The 12,476-nt window shown below is 42.2% G+C and overlaps 2 protein-coding genes across 11 annotated transcripts; both read right to left on the reverse strand.

The window, feature by feature from the left end:
- Positions 1–668: 668 nt before the first annotated feature.
- LOC124209722 (F-BAR domain only protein 2-like) lies at positions 669–10,488 on the reverse strand. 10 transcript variants are annotated; one of them, XM_046607852.1, is made up of 21 exons: positions 10,057–10,220; positions 9,752–9,843; positions 9,196–9,508; positions 8,910–9,131; positions 8,743–8,841; positions 8,446–8,671; positions 7,864–8,058; positions 6,821–7,039; positions 5,332–5,412; positions 3,880–4,293; positions 3,615–3,751; positions 3,470–3,522; positions 3,221–3,387; positions 3,004–3,158; positions 2,703–2,826; positions 2,449–2,623; positions 2,200–2,361; positions 1,999–2,122; positions 1,646–1,854; positions 1,293–1,522; positions 669–1,205 (listed from the first exon to the last, which is right to left on the reverse strand). In XM_046607852.1, the coding sequence occupies exons 1-21, from the start codon at positions 10,084–10,086 to the stop codon at positions 1,120–1,122; spliced, it is 3,513 nt and encodes a 1,170-aa protein (XP_046463808.1). In that variant the 5' UTR covers positions 10,087–10,220; the 3' UTR covers positions 669–1,119. The 10 variants fall into 10 exon arrangements, with proteins under 10 accessions (XP_046463808.1, XP_046463807.1, XP_046463812.1 ...); XM_046607851.1 differs by having other exon boundaries at positions 3,004–3,161; XM_046607856.1 differs by lacking the exon at positions 6,821–7,039 and having other exon boundaries at positions 3,004–3,161.
- Positions 10,489–10,692: 204 nt separating this feature from the next.
- On the reverse strand, positions 10,693–11,835 carry LOC124208460. The gene is made up of 4 exons (XM_046606188.1): positions 11,682–11,835; positions 11,456–11,543; positions 11,244–11,346; positions 10,693–10,881 (listed from the first exon to the last, which is right to left on the reverse strand). The coding sequence occupies exons 1-4, from the start codon at positions 11,697–11,699 to the stop codon at positions 10,767–10,769; spliced, it is 324 nt and encodes a 107-aa protein (XP_046462144.1). The 5' UTR covers positions 11,700–11,835; the 3' UTR covers positions 10,693–10,766.
- Between the last annotated feature and the right edge of the window lie 641 nt (positions 11,836–12,476).

Genomic DNA, 12,476 nt, shown 5'->3' on the forward strand with positions numbered 1-12,476 from the left:
CGAGCCATCTGTGGTCCCGATCTTTCAACTGAAAAAAAGGAAACAAAAAAAAGAAAATAAAACAAAAATTGACGTAACAGCTTGTGTCCTTGGCTTGATATCACCACTTTACCACGTCCGTTGCACCCGTGCCTTGCGATACGAGAAGAAAACAATTCCAGCCCGGCTCAACCCCCCTTCTTTCCGTACTTTTTTTTCTTTTCGTCCACACGACCATTTCGTGACCATCAACGACTATTTCTCTTTTGCAATGACAGTGTGCCAAAGCTTTATCTATCTGGGCCGCACTCTTCACGTTACAGACACTGTCGTCCGTCCTTTTGTATAGATTTCTCCTCGACGAATACTCTTCTTCTTTCGGAGAAAAGACGTCGCATCGGCCCCCTCCATCTTTCTTGTTCCGTTCATAATGGAGAAGCAGTAGCGAGAAACAAAAACCGCAGTGGTATAGGCAATCAACACATTGTGCGTGCACAAACTCGCTGAGTGGGATGGGGGGATCAGACTGCGGCCGGAATATCTGAAAAGAAAAGATGGAGAAACATCCAAACGTGACACGTTCGCCATCGACACAAATAGCAATCACCATGTACTCAAATTTGGTCTTTAGATGTACGTATATATAGAACGGATTGGCAGTTTATTTACAAAAATAAGTATATTTTTTGTTTGTTTTGTAGTTTGTATCGTATTATGACCCAAAAAATTAAGAAGAAACAGGAAACGAGGGAAAAAAGGGCAAATATAAGAAGATAAAGTGATGTCTTGCCCTTTTCAAGGTAAGGCAGCTTTACATGTAACAATTTTTTTTAACGTGCAAATCGGTTGGTTTGCTGCTATTGCTGCTGAACAAGACAACAAATGGTTTGACCCATTACTTATTAATTATTATTATTAATCAATATTTTTTTTGTTGGTTTAAAAATTTGGATGTGAGGGAGGGGAGGAAGAGCGTCGAGTTTGGGGTTTACCGATTTTTTGTTTTTTTCTATTTTTTTTTAAAGGTATGTATACAGTAGAATATATGTGTCTAAAAGAGAAGATTCCTTCCAATTCGATTAGATGCGAGTTTTGGTTACCCTTCGTGACTTTGCTTCAATCAGGTTCTAAGAATTTATTTCAGCATTCGGTGGAAGTCGGGCCCGGCGGAGCCGCGTAACGATTGTTCTGCAGAGCTGAAGCCTCAGCTTCGCACAGATATTTACCTTTAAAAAAATAGGAAATGAATTCAAATGAGTCCGAGAGTGGATCAATGACTTAAAAAAATAAACAAGACGAAAATGTCAACTCACCGGCGACGAAACGTCTTTTGACCAAGGATGTCCGGTAGCCCGTCGAGACTAAATCCATTTCAGCGCCAGACATGGTCGAGCCGTCGCAACCAAAGTGAGCAGTGATTGTCGTCGGGCTGCCCGAACTGCCGCTGACGTTGAAACGGGCTCGTATTGAGCCCATGTTGGCACCATCCGCCTCCAGCGACATTTCCGGTAGCTTCCAAAGAGCGCGATTACTATTTCCCATCCTGCACGTATATCCGAGAATTTCCAGCCATGAAATCAACGTAATCCAATCAGTTGACGAACGGGGGTAGTAATAGGGGTAAAAGAAATAATACAAATAAAACAAAAACAAAAATTCAACTTGCCATTCTCCTTGCGGTTTGGCTTGCATCGACGTCACGGCTCCTTCGATCGGTACGGAAATCATGAGATTGCGCAGCGGAGCCGGCGTTACTTGGGCGTGGGCGTTGAACTTGTAGTCCAAACGCACGTCCGTTTGCGACGGCTCGCACTTCCAATAGGCCACCAAGTGCAACGGCGCTGAGCCTGTGCCACTCTGAGCCTTCACTTGATACTAAATCATTTCCAAAGGGAAGCAAAAAGAGAGAGAGAGTCGTCAATACTAAATACGTTTAAAAAGAGAAGAAGTCTAGTGAAATTGCAGTCAGGAGAGAGTTTGCCCCCCCCCCCCCCCCCCTACTCTTTCTCGTTTGTGTACCTTGAGGATATCCACATTGAAGTAGGACGCCGAAGGATTTTGTTCGGCTTGCCGCTTGAGAAGCAAAGTTAACTGTGGCATGTTGAAATGGAACACTGGCTCGACGCTCATCAGATCTTGTTCCCTGAGGGCGAGACAACGGAACAAAGGATTATTATGGGATCGATTTAGATAGCAAGGAAGTTTACAACGGATACTCACATGTTGAGCACTTGTTTGTTGGGAACAACGTTCTCCAGATTTTGATAATTACGAATTCGGAATGATATGGGCGGTATGTTATGATTAGGCTGTGCATTGATCAACTGGACCAAACCAGCTGGAAATGAGAGCATCATGTCGCCGCTGATCCGGACTTGGCATCTGTGAATGAAATTGGTTTAATTCAATTCATTGCTCGTTTCAAATTGCTAAAAAGACGGCGAGCTCAAAAATAACGATCCTATTTACCTCGCCTCGTCGGTTCCGCGGAACAGGGCGTGAACAACCTCTTGGAATGCAACTGCAAGTGGGATACTGTCGACAGCGCCTGCACTTCCCGTCGAAGGCATGCTGACGGTTAACGGGGACGGACCGGCCGATCTCGATCCCGGTCGGCTCAGTGACGTCGGCGAGGTCGATACACCTGAAATGAGTTTAAGTCGATCAAAAAAAGATGAAACGATTGCCCCCTTTTTTTTTCATTTCATCAATCAATCACTCACCAGATCTAAAGTCAAGGCTCAGAACGGAATCAGCTCGCGCTATGTTAGTTGAATATGTGTTGGCACTAGGAGCTGGCGACGACTGGAGTGTGAGAGGACTGGCGGCCGCCAAACGAGCAGTGGTCTGTTTTTATATAAAGACATATAAGATTAATCCAGTGATACTGCATTACATGGTATTCTCCTCTCTCTCTCATTTCTAGAGGATCAACGGGAATCTTTCATCAATCTTTCCGACCATGGCGGTCGACAAGCCTTAAGCTTATTTTCTTTTTCCCTCTTTTCCTTTTTTTCATTTTACCTCCATTCCTTTGCGAGAAGGCGGGCGTGGGACGGCGATAGTGCCAAGAGTGGGCGTACTGCCTCGGGAGTTGGGAGCTTGCAACCTTCCCTGTTTAGGAGGTAATGCAGGAACGATTTCGCCCACTTCATCAAACAGATCTTCACCTGCACAGGCTGCTAGTAAATCAATCAATTCATTAAGTGACGTCAGCGTGGGATCAGGAAATGTTTAGTACCAGGTGTGGCCGTATTATGCCGGTTGGAGGGCGAACCCGTTCCAGTGGGCGACATCATGGAAGCGAAGGACTGGCCTCCAGCAGCGACTGTGCCGGTCGGGGTAGACGTGTTGGAATGAGTAGGACTGTGAAATAGGTTAAGACCGACTAGATCGCTACTCGATTTCCTGCGAAACCCCAAAATAGACATCATAAAAAGGGAGATTAAGCGACATATTTTGAGAACTGGTTCCTTTCTTGTCTCCTTACCCCATACTCAGTTGAGATGTCGAATAGGAATCCATGGAAGTGTTCTTTTTAGCCTAACGACGTCATAGCGAGTTGTTTGGAAGACATAAAAGTAGTTTAACAACCAGTTAACTCATTTTAGCAAACTAAAAAAAAAAAAACTTACGGCAGTGTTGAACATGGAAGTGTTGATATTGAATCCTTCAATGGTCGCTTTCAGTTCATCAACCGTGGCACTTGGCAAATTGGATCCGTTGGTAATGGGTTTGATTTCAACGTGCAATTTTCTCTCCGGCTCGTCATCTGCGGTTGACACAAAAAGTTAATTTCAATCAATGCAACGGCTTGGAAAGTTTAGCTTTCTGTGTTTATTTTTTAAATTATTATTAAACCGCCTCCCCCCATGGAGAAAGAACCACAAATTTAATTACCCGAATCAGCGTCGGAACTCGAGTAGAAACCGCTGGTTTTCTCCGCATTCCACGTTTCATCTCGCGGTCGAATTGTGTAGCCTTCGTCGTCGACTTTAACGGCGCTGTCGGACGCCGCGTCGCCAGTCGAGTACAACGGACTTTCATCCTTGTCTTCACGGCGCTCTTTTTCACGTCCGAAACTGCTACTATCTTGACCACTGCCGCCGCCGCTACCCACACCTCCAAGAGTGATGTTGCCGCTAGAAACATTGCTTCCTCCACTCACGACGGCGACTCCCGTTGCCGAGCCGGTCAGGTTGGGCTCGCCGTCGCTCTTAATGCTGGATGCATCCGAATCGCGCTTCTTTTTCGACACCTTGTTCTTGTCCTTGTCTTTTTCCTTTCGGCGGTCACGGCGGCTCTTCAAAAACCCTGCCATTGTCGACATTCGCCGGATGGCAAGCATTCCACAAAGAGTGATGACGAGGATGATGATGATGATGAGTCGGCGTAGGGAAACAAAGGGAAACCACAACGGCAACCAACCAACCGATGACAACGATACGAATGTTGAAAGGGCAAATCGAGAGAAAGGGGGGAAAAATAAACAAAAAAAAAGATATTAGGAGTCAGATATCAAAGCCCATCACACTTCCGATACAAGGGCAACGACTCCCTCTTGCACGCGGGACATCCGCCCCAATCTCACTACGCCCCTTCCCACTCGACTGACAACGAAACAACAAACAGGGATGAATTATTCAAAAAACCAAAACCCCAAAAGTTATAAAAAAGAGAGAAAAAAAAAGGACGATTTCGATGTGTTTTCTTTGTTTTTGTTTACCGTGAGAGAGAACAATAAATAAAAACAACACGGAAACATTCAATGAGATCCTCCTCCCCCCTGTTATCTATCATCGATCTTACCGGATCGATCTGAAATCTAAATGTGCTAGACGTAAACTAGTAGAAAAAACAAAAGAAGAATAATAACAACAACGACGGAATGCGACTCACACGACATCGAGAACGCAAAAGAAAAACAGGGGCTAGCGAGGAGCAGAAAACAAATTTTAAAAAATAAATAATAAATCGATAGAAAGCAGGATTGCTGGCTATGCGGAAAAAATTTAAACAATAAAGGGGAAAAAATCTACAAAATAATAATAATAAAAAAGAAACCCAAAGTTCTCTCCCAGTACAAGGAGGAGGAGGAGGATAGAGCATGCGTTTTGAAACGATAGAGAAATACAAGAAATGATTTTTTAAGACTCTCACGTTCTTTTTTCTCTTTTTTTGTTGTTGAAGAGACAAATTAAATCAATAAAAACAAAAACAGACAAGTGAGTAGAAATATTAAACCGAAAGCATTGTGTTTTGTTTTGTTTGTCCGATTGTTTGAATGATTTTTTTGTTTGTTTGAAAAAGTAGAAAGAAATAAAATAAAGAGATAGAGGGAGCAAGTTTCACCTGCAGTCCAAGAAGCGATCCCCAATCCGGAGATGGAAGTATTGGCGGAGGACGATGTGGAAGAGCGAGGAGGCGATTCGTCTGTGATTTATTTAGAAACAGTTTTTGTTGTTGTTGAACTTTAACAGTTGTAGGTGTTGTGTTGTTTTGAGAAAAAATTCAACAACAACAGAAAAATAATTCACGAAGGAAATAATCTGAGAAAAATAGGCAGCTCATCACCAAACCCATTCCGAGTTATAATAATAATCTGGATGAAAACTGAACTTCAAATTGGCGGTAAAGATAAAAAGGATAAACACAAATAAAGCATGAAGGGGAGAGGTTTTTTTTCAAATCAAAGTACTTAAGTTTAAAATGTGATTATACAAATCCACCATTTTTTCCTCGATCCATGCCATCCAAATTGACGTTTAAGAATCCGACTTTTTCTCTTCCAGAATTTGTTATTTTTTGTTTGTTTTGCCTATGCCGAGCGTACAGAAGAGCAAGAGATATACGAACTAGCTGGTCAGTTTGGAAATTTGAACATCAACATCGGTCCCGTTAATTACTGGGACCTGACGTCATCAATCATGTCCCTTCTACGTGAACAACGGAAATGTTGGCTGACTGCAAACATAGAACAAGAATAAGAAACGCGGCAAACGGATCAGCCTCAGTGAATCAATAAAGAATGAAAAAATTACGATTTGAAAAATTTAATTAATAAAAAAAAGGAGTAGAGTCGCTGGGAGAGGGTTGAGGGGAGTTCCGCCGAGCTACTTAATAAAGGAAATTCGTCAACATTGATAGTGTGTAGAATCGAATGTCAGGAAAGAAGATAGAAGTTTAAAGCGTAGACGCATGAGACGTCAATCACTGGGCATTAGACGGGGGAAAAATCGCAGAGAGCACCGCCGCCATTGTTTTTGGTAAAAAGACCAGAAGAAGGATCAGTCAGTTAGAGGAAAAAAGCCAATCCAAAGAATAATAACACTAATAATAAACAAGCCAACAACGGAATCACCGCAAGCAATTTGTCGTTCTACATACAAGAAAAAGAAGGATACAAGCGAAATATTGTGCCATGTGTCGCCCCAAACCGAATTTCCAAGTTGGGCTTTTTCGCTGATTGCTACCCCCGAAATCCCAGTCGTCATTCCGCGTGTGCTCGAGTGTATGCGTCATTCACGAGTGGATGCATCGACGAAATTAATTATTCCCTTGCGATTTTGATTAAGTATGTCAATGGAAATCCTTTTGACAGAATCATTCAATCAGCATTGAGATAAAACATCCACTCGTCTTTGCTGCCACTCGAAAATGGTGCAAGAAGTGAGAGTGCCCCGCGTTCTCCTGTCAGAAATTAGAGTGCGCAAGTTGTCACGCCGTGACGTCTAAAGAAAGGAGAAGAGGCAGCAAGTGCATTTTGGCGTGATTTTTGCTGGCGGGTGCGTGAAACAACAAGATGAGCGAGGAGAGACAGAAGAAAGTCGGAGAAAATTACATTTCGAGCCCCGCAAAGAGTTCCTGCTCCAGGATCCGGTGGCTGACTGGTTGGTGGCCGACTCGGCCTCAGTGGGCGTTGCAGGAGCTGATCCGCCCAAGCCCCGCCCGCTGGCGACGCTCACCACGTCCACAGATGGACTCATCGGTTCCTCGGCCGCCGAATCACCTCCTCCCTTGAGCGGACGAACCTTGCCTGATGCCTTCACCTTGCTCTTGCCTGCAAGAACACACACACAACCGCAGACACACGACCGCGTAGCCAAAAAAAAAACATGCCGTTGTGTTTGGTGTTCAGGAATCAGTCCAATAATAAAAATAAAAAAAGAAAGTCACACCGGCACCACGTACACTCACACACACACCCCCATCAAGTGTCCACTCGTTTTCTTTTGCTCTCGCCACGGTGGCGGTTTTCAAAGAGAAACCAAAAGAATCCCGAAATTCCCTTCCAAAAAAAGATGGATCAAGAATATGAAATACTAGAAATCAATACAGGCAAGAAGGATATCAAATCGGACAAGGGACAAGGTGACGACAACTAAGCAAGGCAAACAAATTTCTAATCGACTCGTGCAACAATTTTGTTTTAAATTACCGATGGACAAAAAAAGATTTCCTACTGACCAATTTTTTTTTTACCTTGCCACTTGCCGAAAGATCCGGGAAACCCATTTTGTACTGTCGGATAAAATGGAAGGATATTCTAGCCCTTACGAGATTCAAAATAAGAGCGAAAGGAGCGATTCTTTTTTTTTTAACCTGAACAATTGTGAAAGAAAAGAGGAAAAGAAAATATAAGAAGAAGGGCGAGCACAAAGTGAAAGAAGCTGTATATGTAATGCATGGGTGCTAGTCGCGCCAGTGTATATACAATAAGGTTTCTGTTGATTGGCGCGGCGAGAGCTCACGAGAAAGGGGGAACGTGTGTCAGTCAATTCTTTTTTTTATGCTTTTTTTCCTTGTTGGAAAATATTTTTGAAAGGAGCAAATAGAAAAAGACTGTGTGAGAGAGAGAGTAGAGAGTGAGTGAGAGGAACCTACCCTGGGCATTTGGGGAGGAAGAGGAGGAGGAGGTGAATAAGTTCAAGAGAGAAGTAGCCCGGCGGGAACCCTGTTTGCCGGCGACTCGACCACCTTCTTCGCTGTCTCGTTTGCTTCGTTTCTCCTTCTTCTCCTCCTTGCTGCTGCTGATGAACGACTTCTTGTTTGACACCTTCTTCCTGGACTCACCTCCATCTTTTTTTTTTTTTTTTTTTTTAGATTTTTGTAGGTGGTTGTTGCAATATTTTTAGATGGTTTTAGTGTGTTGGTAAAAATATCAATGGAGTTTTGCGCCAGAGACACACAACACACGCACCAACACCGAAAGAAACATCAGTATGATCAAACACGTAGGGGAAAACACATAAATTAAAGAATCAAGCGACGGGCGGGCCGCTTTGTTAGGAACAGACGCCTAGCCTATGCCCAGCGCTTGATTCCAAAGACGGCACAAAGCGCCACTTAGTGTAAACACTCAAAATAAACAATCCACGTACAACAGCGAGAACAGAAAAAAAAATAGAAATAATAATAATAATAATAAACAAGCACCATAGGGAATAACTGATTCGAGGGCCCTACCTTCTCGAACTTTGCCAGTAGTAGACGTGGGCGCTGTCCATTCTTCCAAGTAATCGGGAAGTTGATTCGAAGTATTTGCTCCCAGTTGTTGATCACTGTCCAAGGGGAACTCTTCGAACTCCACAGGTAAAGGTTTTTCCATGCCTGTCATCTTGGACACGACAAACATGTCCATAAGTCGATCGACACTCAAGTCATCCCACTGCTGTCGAAGATCGACGTGAACCTTCATTTTAAAGGCAAAAAAACAAATTGTAAGCGGCAGAACAGCCAAATCCGGAATGAAATTAATTTTACCTGTCCCATAGCTTCATAGTTGTTGCACAAGACATTAACATAGCTGTTGAGGAAATTTCGCATTTGACTTAGATGACCTTCTTCCACTTCTTGAAAATGCTGCGCAAGGTCGAGGGAAATGATTAAAAAACAGTTAAGCCTATGCCTCTAGGCTGAATAGAAATTACCCTGCAAGAAACGGTCATTTTTCTTTCGAAATCTTCCCGCATTTGTGCGTATTTTTCAACTAAGTTCCGGTACTCTTCAGCAGCTTTGCGAAATTTGGTGTCGGCACGCTCCAAGTCCTTGTTCGATGTTGAGCCATCTCTGCGCAATTTCGTCAGTTCCCCACCGCGTTGAAAGTATGCCTCTTTTGATCGTTGTAAGGTCACATTGGTTTGATTCAAAAGCTGGACCGAAGAAAAAGAAGGCTGGTTTATAAAGAGGCTTCTTATAAATCATTGTGATTAATACCTGAATAGCTTCAACTGTGTTGCTTTCTGATTCCTTGACAACCTTGTGTTTCCTGGCTAGTTCATCACTGTATTTGCCAACATCTTTAACCATTTCATTTAGCTTTTGAGCCATCTGTAACTGAAGCTGAGCCACTTTTTCACAGGATGTTTTAAGTAATTGCCACAATGGAGTAAATGTACACAGGGGTCCGACATTTGGTGCTCCATTTGGATTAGTGGTAGCACTATTGGCAGCTGCTATGCTGGTTGACGAGCCACACTGCTTGGCCAATTTACCTAACTGTTTGCTATATGTTTCCTCCAGAGAAGATCTATGTAAAAGATAAAACACATTTATTATTCAGAATCAAGCTTCCTGTAACCAGACAATGGAATGGTAAGAACATCATAACTGTGGGATAATACTAGAGAGATGCACTTTGTTTGCATAGCCTGATCCCATACACAGTGTAGAATACGATTTGTTCATTAAGTGTCAAAGCGTCTTACAAATCTAATGTATCAATACTTTCGACTAGAATCAGGAGGACATAGTGGTTAAGATTAAAACATACCTTTCTCTGAGGAATTCCGCCAACTCTTTGCTTGCAACGAGGCCATACTTCATGTTATGATACAACACGTCAAATCCACTGTTCCTCTCTCCCTGTAAACAATAAAGTATTGGTCAAATTCCACGCCCCAAATTTTTAACGCACTTATGCATTCGGTAGAAATTGACCGAAATTTTTAAGCCTCGGGTTATGCTTGGACAGAGCGTCAACAGGACATTCCCCAATTTGCATTGTTGGGTTACTGTAGTGCGTCAGTCGCAAAGAAGCACGCCTTAAACAATGCGTTAAGAGACTTCGTTACTCACCCAGAAATAATCACAGAAATCCACTACCATTTTCACTTTGTGGCCTCGCAGCTTTTTTAAAAAAAGGTTGACGTTCCTTCAAAAAAGCTACTACTACCCACCCCTTTGACTCTACGTTTTTCACTCCCCTCTCTCGTCCCTTTTGCTTTGTAACAAATCCGGTCCCACTAAAAGTTTTGGATCGTCGAAATTTTCGGCAGTATGTTCTTCAGCGCCACCTGTGGTCGAAATATTCTATCTCAATGTCATTTGGCTCGTTGCTCAACCAAAAAAATAAGAAATAGACCAATAGTTTAACACAAGATGTGTTTGATAAACAAGAAATGTTACACAAAATTTACTCATTTTATTTTTTACGATGGCAAGGGCTTAGATTTACTTAGCAGCACTGATTTCTACGATTAAAAAAAAAACAAGTAATCGGTTGTGATTGGTCGACTATGATCACGTGACTCTACGCTTGGCTACATCTAACCAGCGCCACTGCGATTGACTTTGAAAGTAAATATTTCTATCTGGTTTTCAACTTTTTAAATCGAATGAATTACTTTATTTTTTCTGCATGCATCCGATTAAATCCCTATCAAACTAGTGATTTTTTTTCCACCCTAAGAACAAAATCTGAATCATAATCTATTTTTAATCAATTGTAAATAATATGTATTGAAGTTGTTGGTTTTCATGACATGTGTACATTATAAGATTGCTTTCTAGTATTTTTTATAATAAACTGGGTCGAGACGTGCTACTTGAACTTTCTGGCCTTCAACGTCGTAGGCGTAAGAAGTTTGAATGCCGGAGTTATCGCGAACTTGATCTTCGTACCTGGAAAAAATAATGTTACATTTTCGATGAAAACAATGTCTCAATACAAAATGCACTTGTACAAGTACAGCAGTTCGTTTTCCCACTTTTTCTTTGAACGATGAAGCATTAAGTTGCCACGGATTATGCAATGAAATGCACCGAATGTGTTGGCCCAGACATTTCATTTTGAAAAACATTTTTCTTGTTATCTTTACGCTCCGGCGGAACGGAAAGCGCACAAGCTAGATCAATAATTCCCCTTAAATGGCTGGCTAACAACTATGATGGACTTTCGTCTGTTCAAAGTGAACTATGCTTTCAAGCCTAGATAAGTGTAGACAGACAGACAGACAGAGAGCCATCCAAGTGTGGATAAGTACCTCAGCGCAATGACATAGTCGTTGTTTCCGTAGTTACCACCATATCCTCCGTAGCCGGATCCGTAACGAGGATGTTTCGCAGCTACCCCGAAAGGCGGCAAAGCTGTCATGTCGAAATTGATTCATAAAATACAATTTGGTTTAGATATGTATCTAAGTTTGGGCTTAAAAGTCACTAGTGTCTAACTGAACAAAAAGGCCGTATTGTATACCTGGAACAGCGCCATAACTTTTGCCGTAAGATGGAGGAGCCGCTGCGGTTTGGGTCAGGAGCACGGCCGCGACCGACAACAAAACCAACTGGAAGTTAATCCGAAAATTTATTTCCAACATTATCGATTTGTAATAACAGAGGAAAGACTAGACTATATCTATATAAGGCTGTATAGGAAGGTAAAAAATAAAATAAAATAAAAATAAACGCTATGCTGCACTCACCGTAATGAAAGAATTCATGGCTGTATATAGTGAACGGGATGAAGCTGCTTACTAGCAAAACGGCTGTTTAAGGCTTGAAATCGAACGGGAGACTGTTGGTTGAGTTCCAGCCAATCTTTGGCTTTATATACGCTAGCTCTCACTTCAGAGGAATATGTATAGGATATAGATTCACAGTCGAATGGCATTCTTTTATGGGGGGATAAAGAGGGTGGGGTTTATTGCAAGGATAATAAATTTGGTTTGGTCAACCTCCTCGATGTTGCAAATGATTACTGCAATCCGCTCTCCTGCTGCTGATTATTCCATTGGTGAACATTAGCCCCGATGACTTTATTGGATACAACAATAATATTGCTAATAGTTCACATCTGTTCAGAATTGATTTTCGGTTGATTCCCATAAGAACAATGCCATTAAATACAATGTCAACTTGATTGACGACCGACATCTAGACCAAAATATTACGAGATTTGTCCACTCAACGGTATTTCGTTATTGCCGTTGATAAGAATATTTTTGATCCTGCGCTTTACATATAATCCAATTTCAGGTTAGGGAAAATGAAATCATATTTAAGAATGAGATTTCGTACCCCAAATGCAGTTGATTATTTATGTTGCCGTTTACACGACGTGACAGAGCAATAGAGCTGTGTGCATTTCGCTGCCGCATATAGTTGGAAACAAAGTTTGCCTTTCACGCAATGTTACGCTTGAGAAGTCTCTCGACTGTTTCAAACGAGAGCTACAAACTTTCTCATCTTCAATGGATTCAACATTCTCAAATGAGACG

This window comes from Daphnia pulex, chromosome 12 (assembly GCF_021134715.1).
Source record: "Daphnia pulex isolate KAP4 chromosome 12, ASM2113471v1".
NCBI classification, from domain to species: Eukaryota; Metazoa; Arthropoda; class Branchiopoda; order Diplostraca; family Daphniidae; genus Daphnia; species Daphnia pulex.

What these genes read in the sequence shown, in the direction of transcription:
- LOC124209722 (XM_046607850.1), bottom strand. Translation starts at nt 10,086, where the DNA reads ATGGTAGTGGATTTCTGTGATTATTTCTGG. An exon ending in ACTATGAAGCTATGGGACAG is followed by an intron (nt 8,672 to 8,742) that starts GTAAAATTAATT and finishes TTTAAAATGAAG; the next exon opens with GTTCACGTCGATCTTCGACA. An exon ending in AACAAACAAGTGCTCAACAT is followed by an intron (nt 2,123 to 2,199) that starts GTGAGTATCCGT and finishes TCTCGCCCTCAG; the next exon opens with GGAACAAGATCTGATGAGCG.
- LOC124208460 (XM_046606188.1), bottom strand. An exon ending in AAGTTATGGCGCTGTTCCAG is followed by an intron (nt 11,347 to 11,455) that starts GTATACAATACG and finishes TCGACATGACAG; the next exon opens with CTTTGCCGCCTTTCGGGGTA. An exon ending in GACTATGTCATTGCGCTGAG is followed by an intron (nt 10,882 to 11,243) that starts GTACTTATCCAC and finishes TATTTTTTCCAG; the next exon opens with GTACGAAGATCAAGTTCGCG.